This window comes from Oratosquilla oratoria, chromosome 27 (assembly GCF_046742065.1).
Source record: "Oratosquilla oratoria isolate Oo_2021 chromosome 27, ASM4674206v1, whole genome shotgun sequence".
NCBI classification, from domain to species: domain Eukaryota; kingdom Metazoa; phylum Arthropoda; class Malacostraca; order Stomatopoda; family Squillidae; genus Oratosquilla; species Oratosquilla oratoria.
The window spans coordinates 16,627,455-16,645,529 of record NC_134803.1 but is presented as its reverse complement, the minus strand read 5'-3'; the positions used below and the strand labels follow the sequence as shown (position 1 = coordinate 16,645,529).

The following is an 18,075-nucleotide window of genomic DNA, read 5'->3' as shown; positions in this document are numbered from 1 at the left end:
TGATATATATTTTAATTTTTGTATAGTATTTGAAGCATGAAATGAAAAGCATGGGTATTATTCAAACTGTGATGTTTCATAGAGCTCCTTGTTAGTAGTACATTTGATATAGATTGTTTAATGGTATGTGACTTAAAGCTGGGAATTATTTTTCATTCACTAGTCCATGATTATGCACTTTTTTTCTATGTACAAGACTGCTACTTTTCTTTCAGGTTGAGACAAAACCTGATGAGCTTTCTTGGAAAGTAAGATTTCATATGAAATTATTTATGTACTCGTAATTTATTTTATTGTTTCTTTTTCATAGCTTAGAGTAGATTTATGTAAAGGTAGATGTTTGTAAGAGGACAGCATTTTTTCCCCAATAGAAATATAAGGTGCATTGTAAATCTGTTGTATTAGTTTGAAGTATTGTACAGTAGCATCAGATCTTAATTCCCCATGCCTGGAAACATAGAAGGAAATGAAAAGTTAAAGAAATGTATAAAGCAATAGTTGTACTGAGGATAATGGAAAGTGTCATGAGAAATAGGTGTCTGGGGATGAATGCAAAGATAAGACTGTAAAAGGAAATGATTGTGACTGTAGCACAGTATAGAGCAAAGATTTGGAATTTGGAGACAGAAAGGATGAGCTTAAACATGTTTGTGTTTGAGATGAAGCTTAAAAAGTATGGAGGGGGTTATGAGGGTGGATAGAATGAGAAATACGAAGGTGAGGAGGATAGTAGGTATGGAATTTTTTTTGTCATTCCCTAGACTGTCTGGCTAGGCTGTCCCATTGAGGAATGCCATGGTTGGAACAGGTTTGTCCACAGATCTTTTATAGAGTGTATACTGTGTTGTTGGCATGTATGATTGTGTACAATGCAGTCTTCCATAATGTGTTGTTTAGGGGGAAGTGTTACATCCTGGGCATTTATCTGTAATTCTGTCAACCAGCCTCTTCTGGTAGCATAAAAGGACTAGATGGTGGCCACATTGCAGTCTGGCCAGGTGGACTGTCTTTTTGGGGGAAAAAGGATACAGAGGGATGGATATCAAGTGGTCTGGCATGCAGCAATGTACTGTCTTTTAGTTTGTTGATAGAGCAGTGAATGATATTATGGATATGCTTCTGGAGGCTGGAAAGTTGGCAGGTAGGTTGATAAAGGAATACTGAGATAAGTTGCTTAAACAAGGCAAAGGAATCACTCCCAGTCCATGCTTCCTTTGCTGTGTTTAAGTAGCTTGTTCACATGGATATTAATTTTCATGAATACTAAGAAAGTTTGGATATATAGGAAGAATGAGTGAGGAAAGATTAGCAAAGATTTGACTGGAAAGGAGAGGTGGATGTAGGGAACTTGAGGGAAAGACATAGGATAAGGTGGATGGGATGAAGAGGGCATTGGATACAAAAGGAATATCTGTCAAGCAAAAAAGGGAGGTGGCAAAAGATAAGTGTGAATGGAAAGTGGTTGGAGATAAATGAGGAAATGATGACATAGGCCAGATTTATTTTTATTAGCTCAGTCTATTTCTTGTCAGGATGAGGGAGAGTGGTGTTATCGTGTAATGAAACAGCAGGAGGGAGGACTGGGTGATGAATACATGAGAAAGATATCATGTGCAGACAGTGGAAAGAGGTACTTGAGTTGAGAATTATGAGTTATTAAGTACCATGAGCATGAAGTTATGAAAAAGTGAGGAATGATAAGAGTTTGGGAATGGACTGGAGTACACTTGAGATTTAAAGAGGCAAACAGGACAGTCTGAGGTAGTTTAGTCACAGAATGGAGAATAGAACTATATGGGTTAGTCTGGAGACAAGGTGCCATCCCCTCGGAGACACTCCTCCTTGGAACTTGGATAAGTAGGGAAATTTGAGTCCATTTGGCTTGGTTTTTGTGGAGTCTGCTTCCTTTTTGTAGGCAGGTGTCCTCCTCTCCTCACTGCCTTGAACAAGGAGTGCAACTTCTTGTAAGTTGGAAACTGCAGCACCTGTCACATGAAAATTATAGGAACATAATTATATACCAGAACCCTAAACACCACACACACCCTTCGCACATTTCACAAGCACTAACAGAATACCATAAACTTCTCACATATCTCTCATATTGTAAATACTTAATCTATGCACCCTCTTACTCTTCTAAACTCACTCTCCTTTCCTAATCACTTATTCTATTCTCCTTGTAATCCTATCAGTTTACATCCTCCCATACACCTTACTGACAACACGCATAAATTGGTGCTTCTGAGAAATGTTAAATACAAAGCATCTCAACAGTGCTTCAATTATAGAATACCTAGAGTGTGATTTATAGGAGGGGGAATGCTTGTGGATACCTGAAATGGTTAAATCATAACATATGAAATGTGAAATTGAAGTAAAATGCAGGAGATTGTTGACTGCTTGGAGGGCCCCCAAGATGGCTGTTTGTTGTGGTCAAATGTAAACAGATACACAGAGTTGACTACCAGTGCAAGAGTGAAGCAAAATATAAATCTAGGTTTTAGATCAAGAGGTACCAAAAGGTTTCTATTTGACAGTGGTAATGAAATTAATTTTTCTGGATTCATTGAGTACAAAAGAAGACTCTTTAGTAGAATTATTGACATAGAGAGGGATATGAGAAATGTGGATGGTTCATGGAAGCAAGAACCAAGCAATCTATGGAAAACAAATAAAAACTTCAACAATAAGTGGCTGACTTAAAAAGTGAACAATAAGATGAAAGAAGAGATAAGTGTACTAAAAAAAGAACTGGCAGAGCTGAAAGGTGGAAACAAAAAGTTGAAAAATAATGAAAACAGGTAGGGGTTGTGTAGATCAGAATTTTGTGGTAAGACAGATATGTGAGAAAGCTATAGGAAAAGGTAAGGATGTAAATATGGCTTTTATGGATCTGGAAAAGGCTTACGACCGGGTAGACAGGAAGGCACTGTGGGAGGTACTGCAGGTATATGGGATAGGAGGAAAGCTGTTATGAGCAGTCAAGAGTTTTTACGAGAGTAGCTTGTGTTAGGATAAGAAATGGAGAGAGTGAATGGTTTGAGGTAAAGGTGAGACTTCGTCAGGGATGTGTTATGTCGCCCTGGCTGTTCAGTCTATACATGGATGGGGTAGTGTATGAGGTGAATGCAAGGGTAATGGGTCAGGGATTGGAGATTGTTAAAGAAAATGGGGAAAAAGGGAAATAAGCCAGTTGTTGTTTGCTGACAACACTGCACTTGTAGCAAGATCAGAGGAGGGATTGAGGAAGTTTGTGACAGAGTTTGAGAAGGTGTATGAAAGAAGGAAGCTGAAGATAAATGTGGGCAAAAGTAAGGTGATGAGATGTACAAGGGGAGAGAGTGACAGTTGTCAATTCCTTTTAAAATCTTAAAGACCTGTATCAAGTCACCTCTGAGTCTACGCTTTTTTGGGGAAAACAGATTCATGTGTTTTAATCGATTTTCGTATGATTTATTTTTTATATTTGGAATCAGTTTTGTGGCTCGCCGTTGTACGTTTTCCAGTCTGTCAATGTCTTTAACCCCTTCCATACGGTGCCGCACACGTAGGCGTCATGGGGAGCGAGTGTATTTGCGAGGCTGCCATATCGGCGTCTTGATTATATTTATTGTAATCACCCCTCCATAATGACATTCTTTCTAATTCTTTTGTAATCGCATTTTCTATGGATATCAAAATTCACGGGTGAAGAGAGAACGATCGATATAAGCGGTGACTATATTTTATGATGCGAGTATTATTACGACACGTCGTACGGCTGGCATTGGCTGCTGCCACCGAGATCTAAGTCCATGACGCCTACGTGTGCGGCACCGTATGGAAGGGGTTAATGAGATTCGGTGACCATACGGAAACAGCATATTCCAAATGTGGACGAACTAACGATTTATATAGCTTGTTAATGAGTGATGGACTTTTGAAATCAAAAGATCGCGCAATCAGTCCCAGAATCTTATTTGCTTTCTCAGAGGCTGAAATACACTGCTTGGATGATTTGAGGTCGTTACTGATAATTACGCCGAGATCCTTTTCACTATCCACTTTTGTTAACGAATTTCCAAATAACTTGTAATCGTACTTACTGTTATTTTTACCTATGTGCATTACCTTGGATTTACTGTGTTAAATTTCATTAGCCACTTTTCAGACCATTGCTGTAATTGATCTAAATCTTCTTGAATATCTAATTGGTTTGAGTGATCATTTGCCACTCTGCACAGTTTTGTATCATCAGCAAATTTGGAAACAGTAGATTTTAGTCCATGGTCTATATCATTTATATATACTATGAATAGAAGTGACCCAAGAGCGGAACCCTGAGGAACTCCACTTGTAACATTTTTCCATTTAGAAGTTTTTCCATTTAAAACAACTCTCTGTTTTCGACCATTCAACCAATTACTAGTCCAACCTAATAGGCTACCACTTATTCCGTGTAAAGCTAATTTAGTAATTAGTCTTTCGTGTGGGACGGTATCAAAAGCTTTTGCAAAGTCTAGATATATTAAATCTATATTGTTTCTTGTGTCATAATTCGAGATAACTGTGTTGTAGAATTCGAGTAAGTTAGTCACGCAAGAACGTTTCCGTCTGAAACCATACTGGCTATCATTTATCAAATGGTTACTTTCTAAATGATATTCGATAGCATCTCTGATAATAGTTTCCATTATTTTTCCTACGATTGAAGTCAAACTTATAGGCCTATAGTTATTTGGTTTCTTTTTGTCACCTTTTTTGAATATGGGAGTAACGTTAGCTAGCTTCCATTCTCTTGGGACATCTCCGGATATGATGGATTTCTTGAAAATAATTTCTAATGGAACAACAATCTCATTTTTAATTTCCTTTAAGATTCTTGGATGTCAACCGTCAGGCCCTGGTGTTTTAGTAACTTTGAGTTTGTCTATACACCTTTTAATTTTTTCTTTTGTTATATTTACCGTAGTGAGTAAGTTTACCCTAGACTTTTCACAGGTTTCAGTTTGGAATTCACTTTGAGGTGTTTTGTTTACGAATACCGAGCTAAAATAATTGTTTAAGATATTACACATTCCTTCATTTGAATATTCAAGTTGACCGTCAGCAGATAATAGTGGACCAATGTGATTCCTAACAACCTTTTTATCTCTAATGTAACTATAGAATTCTTTGGGAGTCTCTTTGGATTTATCAGCGATGTTCATTTCGTATTGTCGTTTTCTTTTTCTTATTGTCTTTTTTAAATCTCTCTGTATTGATACATAACTTTCATAGTCATTAGATGCACCCGAGCACTTATATTTCTTATAAGCCTGTCTCTTTTTAGCAATACTTTTTTCAGTTTCTTTGTCGAGCCACTTTGTTTCCTCTTTGGAGAATTTATCCCAGTTGGTGTTTTGGAATTTTTTTCTTAGTTTTACAAAATCAGTTTAGTTGTACATTAATCTTCCTTCTCTATGTATATCATTCCTACCTACATTGTTTTGTTCTTTTAATTCAAACTCTATTATTATATGGTCACTCTTTCCATTTTGTTCACAATATCTGGTTCAGAAGTTAATATTAAGTCTAGTTTCAACGGTTCCTCATTGTTTCTATATGTAGTATTTTCCTTAACCCATTGTATTTACCTAGTTGTATTTACCTAGTTGTATTTTACGGGAAGGGGAGCTATGTGTTAAGGTGTATTCGATGGTCATATCCAGTAGAGTGTTGCTCCAAAGTTCTTCTCCCCCTTTCACTATCATTTCTTCCCAGATTATATCCTTTGCATTAAAATCGCCCATGATTACTATGTTACCACCCTCTTTCAGTAACTCATTTAGCACATTCATTGTGTCTTCCAGTAATTTAGAATGATCGCTATCAGACCAAGCCTGTGTTTTTGGTGGTACATACACTGCTACAAATTTTGTGCTTTTCATCTTTTTGTTTACAATTTTGATAATTAATTATACATTGTCTTTGCGTTCATTAATCTTTGTCACATTTAGACCCTTTTTGGTCAATATCGTGACACCTCCTCCCTACTTGTCTGTTCTATTTTTCGCCCAGTGGTTGTATAGACCTTGCCCCACTATACATGTTGATAGAGGTCCTTTCAGTTTTGTCTCTATAATTCCCATAATGTCATGTTTCTCTATTTCCAGATAGTCATTTAGTTCATTAATTCCAGATATGCCATCGATATTTGTGTATGCCAATTTTAGTTTGATATTTTCTTCTCTTTTTTTTTATTTAAGTTTCCATTATTTTGATGTACCATTTTTTCAGTCTCAAATCCAGCACTCTCCAAATATACTTGTTTTTTTGTCTTTGTTCTTTTCTCATTTCTATCGTTGGCTTCAATTCTGAGAGCTTTGTCTTTCTCTTTTTCCTCATCATTCATTTCCTTTTTTATCCATATATGTTTGAATTTGTCGCTGTTTCCCAACTTAACCACTTTCGATAATACCTCCTTAGCTATCATTTGAGTTCTTAGTTTTATTTTCATAAGTCTATGTTGTTTTTCTTTTGAATATATGCCTATTCTCTGGATCTCATCAATTTTCTTATCAAAAGTTTGCCCTTCATCCTGTATTCTTACGAAATTTCCTTAGCTATTACCTTCTCCTTTTCTCTCAAGTATTTATACATATCATGTTTTTCCAGGATACCATGGACCACAGTGCACTTACCTTTGTCAACTGTACCTCTCACCCAATTTTCCTTTTCTTTAATTACTTTCATAACTGTTTATTTTGTATTTTCCTTCATCTGCTTCTGTACTATTTCTCTAAAAGATATTTTTTATTTTCCTGTTCTTGTTCCCATTGATTTTTTATTTCAATGAGGTCTGTTCTTTAATTGACTCTTCCAACTTTCTAGTCACTACTTGTAATTCCTCTTTGACCTTTTCAGTTCATCATTTTTATTTTTGTCCTCATTTTTCATTCTTTGGTTTTCTCTTTTGAGGATTTCAATTTCTCTCTTTAGGTTACTTAATTCTCTAATTGTTTGCTCAGTACTCTTACGCAAAGTAATCAATTCCCTAAGTACAGCTTGGTAGTCCATATTTAAATCTATGATTTCTTCCATTAAGTTGTAGTTTAGAGAAAGTGAAACAGTATGCATATGATAGTTTGTGGGTAGAATTAACCCAAACAAATGGACAAAAAATGAATGTAGGTGTAATGTATAGGCCAAAGACATTATCATTGGCAGATGACAAACTGTTATTTCAAGAACTGTCTAGTTTCTGCAACTGGCATTTATTGATAATGAGTCATTTCAATTTTACTGACATTGATTGGATGACCCTTGAACATGGCCAAATAGGTAGTCACTTGATTGATTTTCTTGGTGACAATTACTTAGTTCAGCATGTAAAAGAGCCCACAAGACATGGAAACTTACTCAATCTATTGATCACTAGCCGCGAAAGCATGATAACCAATGTAGAATTCAGTGAAACTTGCAAATAGCGATCACAACTTAGACTCAAACTACTAAAATTTTTTAGAATAGGTACTTGTGTTTCTAAAATACCCTATTTCAGTAAAGCTCAGTTCATAGGACTACATCAAGAGCTTCAGCTTACAGATTGTGAGGCAAAATTAAGCGAAAGACCTGTAGATCAGATGTGGGAAATATTTCAAAATACGCTCTCTAAGGTGATTCATACTTACATTCCTTTTAGGGACAGATGTCCCCCCAAATCAGACTTGCTGAAAATGGCTTGGCAAAGAAACTGAAAAAAGTATTGCTAAAAAGAGAGAGCTCACAAGAAATATAAGTGCTTGGGTGCATCAAATGACTATCAAAGTTATGTATTAATACAGAGAAATTTAAAAAGGACAATAAGAAAATGAAAACGACAATACAAAATGAATATTGCTGATAGATCCAAAGAGAATCCCAAAGAATTCTATAGTTATTTTAGAGATAAAAAGGTTGTTAGGAATCACATTGGTCTCCTATTATCTGCTATCTCTAATAATCAACTTAAGTTTGTGGATGACACTGTGCATGTGGCAGGATCAGAGGAGGGATTGAGGAAGTTGGTGACAGAGTTTGGGAGAGTGCGTGAAAGAAGAAAGCTGAAGATGAATGTGGGTAAAAGTAAGGTGAAAGTAGCCGCAGACTGGAAGTGAGCATTAAGGGAGAACGACTGGAGGAAGTGGATATTTTTAGATACTTGGGTGCAGATGTGGCAGGAAAGGGTGGAGTGCAGGTGGAGGTAGAATGTAGATTGAGAGAAGCGAGTAAATGCCTTAGTGGATTATAAAGTGTAATGAGGAACAGACATTTGGGAATGGATGCTAAGAGGAGACTGTATGAAGGAGTGATTGTGCCAACAGCACTGTATGGGGCAGAAACATGGAACATAAGAGAGGAAGAGAGGAGTTGGAATGTGTTTGAGATGAGGTGTCTGAGAAGTATGATGGGGGTTACTAGGCTGGATAGAATAAGAAATGAGGAGGTAAGGAGGAGAACAGGTGTGGTAAGGGACTTGGGAGATAGGATTGACGAAAGAGTATTAGGATGGTTTGGAAAGAACGAGTGAAGAAAGACTAGTAAAAAAGGTATGGAAGGCAGATGTGGAGGGAGTGAACATGAGGGGGGCATCCTAGAATGAGATGGATGGATAGGGTGAAGGGGGCTTTGGGGAAGAGGGGAATGTCTGTTGAGGAATGACGGGAGAGAACAGAAGACGGGTGAATGGAGAATGGTTGTATAGGGATGATGCTGTGATGCATGAGGTGGAATGGGTAGGGGGATGGGGGGTGAAATAGTATGTGTGAGCAAAATTTGACGCAGCCCGAAGAGATTTCTCCCCGTCTTCTCCTTTTCTGCATGGGGGGACGGAGAGGGGGGTCACTGGTTTTATGAAGCGGCCTTGCTGTGGATGTGCTGTGTCTTGCGACAATGCCTTTGACCCAGGGCAGTGGACAAGGTGCAGGGATGCTCCAGTTTGCAGTAAAGCAGCTCCAATTCTGTCCCCAGCTGCATCCACTTGCAGTACAAAGGGACTGAAGAAGTCAGGGGTTTGAAGCACTGCCACATTGATTAGGAATTGTTTGAGTGCTTCAAAGGACTTCTGGCACTTGGTGGTCCAGACAAACTTCTCCTTTGGGCTGGTGAGAGCATTAAAAGAGGCAGCTAGAGACAAGAAGTTCCTGCAGAAGTGGCAGTAATATCCTGCCATTTCCAGGAACTATTGAAGGGATTTGCGATTCTAGGAAACAGGAAATCTCAGGACTGCCTCCATATTGGCTTGTTTGGGTCAGCATTGTCCATTCCTCACAATGTACCCAAGGTACAGTATTGTAGCACTCCCAAATGTGGATCTTGCCAAGTTGATGACAAACCTGTTTGTTGCTAGGCGATCAAGGAGGGCATCTGACTTGCTCAGGTGGTTGGACCAGGTATCTGCTAAAATGAGATCATCCAAGTATGCATGGGTGTTAGGTAACGCAGAGATGGTTACGAGTATATTAATGGCCCTTTGAAAGGTAGCAGGGGGATTACATAGCCCAAATGGGAGAATACAATAGCTATAAAGGCCAAACAGGGTGACAAAAGAGGATAATATATGGGCTTTTGGGGATAGGGAAATTTGGTGATAGCCCTTGAAGAGGTCCATTTTAGTTAGATAAGCGACCTTTCCTACATTATCTACTAATGTGTCAATGAGGGGAAGTGGATGGCTATCCTTCACCATAACGTCATTGAGGTGACAATAGTCCATGCAGAGCTGCCACTTGCCATTTTCTTTAGGCACAAGCAGACAGGGATGTCCTGGGGATAGCTAGTCCTGTCTCTCATAGACAGTTGACCTCTGCTCAAAGAATCTGCAGTTTGTGAGGGGGTAACTTGTATGGACTCTGGTGGAGAGGAGATGCATCAGGTTTGAGTGCTATGTTATGCTCAGCAATGGTACAGACCAGGGTGGTCTCTACATACCGTATGGTGTTTGGTGAGGAGTTGCATGATGTCATTGTGGTGCGATAGAGGAAGGTTAGAGAGAAATGTCTCTGGATTATCAAGTAAGGCAGAGTTAGGGGTTTGTGGATTTGGGATGTTAAGAGTAGGATCAAGAGGGGTAACATTTGAAATTAAAGATACTGGTCTCCATTGTTCATCAGTAGGGTTCCTTTGGTGGTATATTTAATTAAATTTACAAATCTACATTAATTTTGGGTCTTTATGCCTGTCTTGTACAACAATTTAATTTAATTTAATCTATGTGACACAGTGTATGGACCTTGAAATTTATTTGAGAGGAGAGCTCCTAGAATTGGCAAATAAAGTAAGACTTCAATTTCAAGCTTAAAACCTCTTTAGTTTTAACATCAAAATGCTTCTTCATTTTAGATTGAGCTAGCCTGAAGTTCTCTAAAGCATTGGTTCAAACTACCTTCATTCAGTGTTTCAACTGATCTAAATATTGATTTACAGTCTGCTTGGGGTGGTTAAGGCTTTCATTGTACCACTGACTTTTTAAAACTTTAAGAGGTCCTCTCACTTGTTCACCATATAAGAGCTTAAAGGGAAAATATTCCATGGATTCTTGAGTGGTTTCTCTAATGGCAAATAGCATGAGAGGTAATCCCTCACCCCAATCAGATTGTTCGCTGTTACCGAATTTAAATAAGAGTTTGGTGGAAATGCTCAAGGGCTCCTTGTGACTCAGTATGATATACAGTTGAGAGAGTTTGTTTTATCTCTAATTCTAGTATATTGGTAAAGAGTTCACTTGTGAAATTTGTCCCTCTGTCAGATTGGATTTCTTTGGGCAAACCTACTTGGGTGAAAAAATTTAGTGTTAGCAATGGTTTTTGCATCCATCTTTTTTATAGAAAAAGCTTTGGGAAATCTCATAAGTAGACACATTATAGCCAGAATGTATTGATTTCCCTTTTGCATTTTTGGCAATGACCCCATTATGTCTATGATAATTTTATCAAAAGGGTTCCCTGACACAAGGATGTGAGATAAAGGGGCTTTAGGGATCTTTTTATTTGGCTTGCCAGCAAGCTGACAAACATGGCAGTTTTGAAAATATTCTTTAATGTTCTGTTTTTAGATTGGGCCAAAAGAAATGCTCTAAAATTTTGTTATAGGTCTTCCAAACTCCAACATGACCACTTGGACCATTATGAGCTATTTCAATGATTTGGGATCTAATTGATTGAGATACAACTACTTTGTGAATCTCTTCCCAAGTATTTACCTAGTTGTATTTTGCGGGAAGGGGAGCTATGCTTGTTGTGTCCCGCCGTTGTATCTCGCAGTGTCTAGTTTGCTTTTAAACTCATGAATGGTTTTTGCGCATACTATTTCATTATCCAGTTTGTTCCAAGTGTCCAAAACTCTATGTGGAAAACTGTTTTTCTTCAGTTCTCTTCTATAGCTATGTTTTTTTATTTTCTTTCCATGTCCTCTTGTGTTTCTCTTGTCCCAGTTAAGTAAGTCCTCTCTATCAAGTATCTCTGTGCCTTTCATGATTCTGTAGATGGTCAATAGGTCACCTCTCTCTCTTCTTTGCTCCAGTGTCAGTAACTCCAGTTTAGCCAATCTCTCCTTGTATGATAGGTTTGCAAGTGCAGGTGCCATTTTTGTAGCTGCTCTTTGGATTCTTTCTATTTTCTTTATATTCTTTTTGGTACTGGGGGAACACAATGTCGCCGCATACTCGTCTAGGCTTTATCAATGTACCCAATATTTTTTTTATCATGTCTTTGTCCAAGTATGCAAATGCCACTTTTATTGATCTTAGCAAGTTGTAAGTCTCCCCGACAATTTTGTTAATCTGTTTATCATAGGACAAGTCGTTTGTGATAATTAATCCCAAATCTTTTTTGGATCCTACTTTCTTTACTTCCATGGTCCCAATTGTATATTTTCCTGATATTCTGTTTTTGCTTTTTCCAAACTCCATTATGCTACACTTCTTAGTATTAAAGTCCACTTCCCATTTCTGACTCCAGTTCCATACCCTATTCAGGTCTTCTTGCAGTGCTTCACAGTCCTTATCAGTTTCTACTTTCCTTAACAGTTTGGCATCGTCAGCAAAGACACTCATGTAACAGTTCACGTCCTCGTCCATGTCATTCATATAGATAGCAAACATTATTGGTGCCAGTACAGATCCTTGTCGTACTCCACTGATCACCTCTTTCCAATCTGAATATTTTTCTCTGAGCACTACTCTCATCTTTCTACCAGTCAGGAAGTCCTCCATCCATTTTAGTAGGTTCCCTTGTATTCCTCCTATGTGTTCCAGTTTTTTTAGTAATTTTCTGTGTGGTACTTTATCAAAGGCTTTTTGCAAGTCTAGGAACGCACAATCAGCCCATCCATTTCTTTCTTGCACTATGTCTATTAGCCTTAAGTAGAAGCATATTAAGTTTGTGGTGCATGATCTTCCTTGTCTGAACCTGAATTGTCTTGGGTTATATGTTGTCTTCCAGATGTTTTACCCATCTATTTTTGATGATTTTCTCACAAATTTTGGCTATAGTGTTTGTTAGTGATACTGGTCTATAGTTGGTGGGTTCTTCCTTGTTTCCTCCTTTATATATTGGTACAATGTTGGCATTTTTCCAGTCATTAGGTATCTTTCCTTCTTTGAGTGAGCTATTTATTATGATGTGTATTTTGTCTGTTCTTTGCATTCCTTTAGAATCCAATTTCAATTCCATCCAGGCCATGTGATTTTCTGACGTCCAGTTTTGATAGATGTTCTGATATTTCTTTTTGTGATGTAAACTCACTCATGTGGGGAGAATGTTTGTTATTATCTACGTCCCAATTTTGTATTTTCTCTCTGGTGAAGACAGATTTAAAGTGGTTGTTCATGACTTTGGCCATCTCTAATTCTTCTGTGTATTCTATATTTCCTTGGCATAGTTTCACCATTTCCTGTTTGGTTTTAAGTTTACCATTCACATACCGATAGAATAGCTTGGGTTGATCTTTGCATTTATCTATAATATCCTTCTCATGGTTCCTTTTTTCCTCTCTTCTCACATTAACATACTCATTTCTATAGTTTATATAAATTTGCCATTTGCTTTGTTTTTTGTCTTTTCTCCACCTTTTCCAAGCTTTGTCCCTTCTGTCTTTTGCCTCACTGCATCTTTTGTTGAACCAACATTTAATGTACTCTCTCGCTTTTGTCTTGGTGCATGCCTGTTTACCCCTTCGTTGTAATTATCCATCAATATATTCCATTTCTCTTCCACTGTTGTCTCTTCCATATAGAATTTTTCCCAGTTTGCATTCCGGAAGAATGTCTTTAGTTTTGCAAAGTCTGTTTTGTTGTACATCAATCTTCCTTTCCTATGCTTTTCGTTCCTCTCCATGTCTATTTTTTCCTTTAGTACAGTTTCGATGAGTACATGGTCACTCTTTCCAATTGGTGTCTTGTACTCGACTTTGTCCACTATTTCAGGTTCTGCTGTAAATATTAAATCTAGTTTAGATGGCTCTTCGTTGTTTCTGTACCTTGTGTTTTCACTGACCCATTGGGTCATTGTGTACTCCATGGTCATGTCTAGCAGTACGTTGCCCCACAAGTCATCTCACACTGTCATGTTGTCCCAACAAATTTCTTTGCAATTGAAATCCCCCATAATTACCAGATTACCCTTACCCATTAGTATCTCATTTAGTGATTTTCTTGTATCTTCTAGCATTTTTGTATGTTCGTTCTCTTTCCAAGCATTCGTTTTTGGGGGCACATAGGTAACCACAAACTTTCTACTTTTCATATTCTTGCCTTCGACTTTTATCATGATCAGTTCAGCATTACCTTTGCCCTCTGCAATTTTTGTCACATTTAGGTCTTACTTGCACAAGAACATGATTCCCCTTCCCTGTTTCTTGTTCTTGTTCTTTATCCAGTAATTGTATAGGCCTTGTCCAATAACGATGGATGGTATTTCACCTCTTAATTTAGTCTCTACAATTCCCATTATGTCTGGTTTTTCTTCTAACAGATAATCATTGAGTTCGTTCAGACCTGAAATTAATCCGTCAATGTTAGTATAGGCCACTTTTAATTTTCGTCCTTCTCCATTATTTTTTCTGTCCTTGGTTTTTTTTTGTTTTGATGTGCCATTGTCTCAATCTCATGTCGATTACTCTCCAATTGAATTCTTTGCATTCTGTCTCCGTTCTCAAGTTTTTTTCCTTTGCTTCTTTTCTTAGTGACTTTTCTTTTTCTAATTCCTCGGTATTCATTTCTCTTTTTATCCATATCTTATTGTACTTTTCACTCTTTGCCAAGTTGCCTACTTTTTCAAATATGTCTTCTGCTACCATCTGTGACCTTAAATTTATCTTTAGAGGTCGTTTTCCATCCTTAGAATAGCGACCGATTCTATATGTCTCTTCCAGGTCTATGCGTTCTTCTCTTTCTCCCCCCTGAATTTCAATTAGGATTTCTACTGCTGTCTCTTTTTCTTCTTTTTCTCTCATGTACCTCGCCAATCCCTGTTTTTCTTTTAGTCCATATACCACAATGCATTTTTTCCTATCTACTGTATCCCTGACCCAGTTAGCTTTTTCATTAATCACTTGGATAATTGTGTCTTTTGCATTATCCTGCATTTGTTGCTTGACTATTTCTTTAAAAGCAATTTCCTTGTTTTCGATGTTTTCCTTCCACTTAATTTTCTGAATAATTTCCTCACCTAGGTTCTCTTCGATCTTTTGTGTCAATTCTTGTAATTTATTGTTCACCTCTTTCTTTAAATTTTCGCTGTTGTTATTATCATTAGTTTTCTTCTTTTCGTTGTCATTCTTCAACTCATTTATATCCCTTTTCATTTCTTTAATCTCGTTTGTAAGATCCAAGTTGGTTTTTCTTAGGTCAGAAATTTCGTGATTCGCCTGTGCTAAGCAGTATATTAATCCTATGATATCTTTTCTTAAGTCCATAATTTCATTCTCCCACCAAATCTTATTTTTGCTCATATATCTCTCTATCTCTAATAATCGACTTAAGTTCCTGCTTTCATACTTACTAAATCCTGGAAAATCTTTCTCATCGCACGTGTTAGTACAAAGTTTGTTTACATCGCGGTTCGATCGACTGATGCCAGATGGCTCTGGTTCGTGACTGGCTTTTGAGTCGTTGTTTTCATTCATTTTTGCTAATTCCATGTCAATACAATTGACTAGCACTGCAGAGATATCATTTCGGATACTCACGATCACTCCCCACCCCTACAATACAAACCAGGTTTCTTTTTTCGTCGTAAATCTTCTTCTTCTTGGTCATGCGACGAGGACGACTATGACAGAGGTGTTTGCGGTGTGGAGGTGCGTGTGTGTCAGAATTTAAATGTAAAGGGGACTTTGTACATCTCATGAGAATACCTTTTTGGTAATAGAATCCAGGGAATTTGTCCACTTTATCTTTAGAATCCTCTGCTAATCTATGGCAGTGTTGAGTTGAGTTTTGATGAGGTTAGAAGGTGACATGATTCATGTAGATAAAAAATATCAGGTGCAGTTTTATTTAAGGGAACTGATTTGGAATGAGTTACAGCACATAGGGGGAAAAATTCAGGATGTATATGATCTACAATTATAGGACTTTTGTCACAAGGGGTTTTGACTATATATAAGGGAGGTATTAATAATGAACCTGCAAGGTCATTTCTTAGGATGAGCTGAACTCATTGAAATTTAGGATCTGACTCATTGAAATTTGGGACTGCTTTGATTTCTGTATGTAACTGGAATGGAACTTTGACCTCTTTTTCACAACTTATTAATTCTATTTCATGTATATAGTCAAGTTCTTTCTCCTCATTTTCATGTTTCATTTTCTCTCTAATTCCATTTTCTTCCATTCAAATTTGATTTTTTTCTGAATCTAGGTTAATCACCAGTCTATTTAATTGAAATTTTGAAATTGCACCAGTATAGAGAGGAGTACTCAAAGGAAACTCCATCTTGTAAATGAAATGGGTAATTTAGGGTTTTGAATTGTTTAGAATTGGTATTCCACTTCCTAGTAAATATTTACTAAACCTTGGACCTCACAGTTAATGGCAAAATTTCCATTCAGCGCTTTGGTCAGAGTGAGAATACTAGATAAGGTGGGTTTTACCCACATTGAAATGGCCTTTATTTCAATGTTTGAATATTTCTGGCCCTAAGGAAAACCTTTCTGAAGTTGGTTATTTGCATAGGGGTTTTCCCAACAGGAAATGAGGTATATATAACTCTTAGCTGCATCCATGATTATATATTGAAGGTCAAGAAGTATTTCAAACATGACTTGTACCATGCTTAAAAAGGGGTAATTGAAGCTGAAATAGGTCCGTTACTAGTAAGTACCAAATTTTTTGAGTCGTGGAGAATGGGGAAGCTACAGCCAGTAATTTTTTATGGTGGGTCACAATTAAATAGTACTAATGGGGTAAAGTGTCTAAGGAGGTCAAGGGTACTTTTTATAGTTATGCAAAATATTATTTGCTCTTTGCTGGAATTTAATGGCTAAGGGTCTCTCCTCTTTTCCATTGTTCAATACCTAACCAATTTTCTCTTACCTAACACCAATTGTTCATTTTACCTAACATTAATAGCTTGTCTTAGCTAACACCAACAATCAAATATTCCTTTCCTGTACGAAGCACCAACTAGACTAAGCTATGCATTAGAAAGAAGTGTCAGAGTTGCCAGATGTGTATGATTTATGTACTTGAAAAAAAATTAAGTAGAGTATCTTACCAGTCTTTGATTTATTTATTCATGAAGTTCAAATTAATTAAATTTATCAAATAGAGATCCCGGTAAACAGGCCCCCATATTACAGCCTCGTGGTTTGTGTTTTGAGTAGAGATATAGGAGAGAGGATTTCAAATAACAGTGTGCTCATCAAATGGCAAGTTGAAACCATTTTCACTAGGCTAGAGGATGACAGACACCACAAGATGTAATACATACATACATATACCAAGGCTTTTTCCCCCTTACAAGGGAGGTAGCCAAAAAGGAAAAGGCATAAAATCATATCCACCCATTTCATCCCCGAATACACTCCACACCCCTCCACCCTCCCTCCCATCCTAGCACCTCCTGGATGACGGGCCATCCCTGCACCTTGTCCACTGCCCTGGGTCAGAGGCAGTGTCGCAAGACACAGCACATCCACAGCAAGGCTGCTTCATTAAATTGGCGACCCCCCTCTCCATCCCCCCATTGCATAAAAGGAGAAGATGGGGAGAAATTCCTTTGGGCTGCATCAAATTTTGCTCACACATACTACCTTCACTCCACCTTTTCCTGCCACATTTGCACCCAAGTATCTAAAACTATCCATTTCCTCCAGTCGCTCTCCCTTAATGCTCACTTCTAGTCTACTGCCCATTCCACCTCATGCAATCACAATATCATCCATATACAACCGTTCTCCATTCACCCCTGTCTTCTGTCCTCTCCTATCCTTCCTCAACAGACATTCCCCTCTTCCCCAAAGCCCCCTTCACCCCATCCATCCACCTCATCCTAGGACGTCCCCTCATGTTCACTCCCTCCACATCTGCCTTCCATACCTCTTTTACTAGTCTTTCTTCACTCATTCTTTCCATGTGTCCAAACCATCCTAATACTCTTTCATCAACCCTATCTCCCAACTCCCTTTCCACCCCTGTTCTCCTCCTCACCTCCTCATTCCAAAGGATTACAAAGGATTACAAAGGCGGAGCATGCCGACAGGAGACCTTTTGATCCATATCTAGGTCGGATGGGGAAAAAAAAAAAAATCATATTAATAATAAAATAATAAATAAAAACTATAATAATGTAAATAACAAATAAAATACATAAATTAATGCATAGGTATAGTTAAAATAATAAACAAACAGGTAAATAGTAAATAATAAATTGACATATAACTAATGATAAATGAAAATCAGACAGACAAATGATAACAAAACAAAAACAAATAATATAACATAAATTATAATCATTACAGCATCTTACTTAGGTATTTATCTAAATGATTCTTAAAGCTTCGAACTGAACTACATTGCACTACCTGTGCAGGAAGTTCATTCCATTCATTAACTACACGGTTGGCAAAGT

General features: G+C 37.5%; 1 protein-coding gene across 11 annotated transcripts in view; it reads left to right on the top strand.

Moving 5' to 3' along the window:
* Vps13 (vacuolar protein sorting 13C) overlaps positions 1 to 18,075 on the top strand; it is a 1,483,510-nt gene that overhangs the window by 660,788 nt on the left and 804,647 nt on the right. For 10 of the 11 annotated variants that reach the window (XM_076210284.1, XM_076210283.1, XM_076210278.1 and 7 more), the window contains one exon: positions 216 to 248. The exons of the other annotated variant lie outside the window; for it this stretch is intronic. In XM_076210284.1, the coding sequence (XP_076066399.1) occupies positions 216 to 248 (33 nt within the window). The remainder of the gene's footprint in view (positions 1 to 215; positions 249 to 18,075) is intronic. 11 annotated transcript variants of the gene reach the window in all.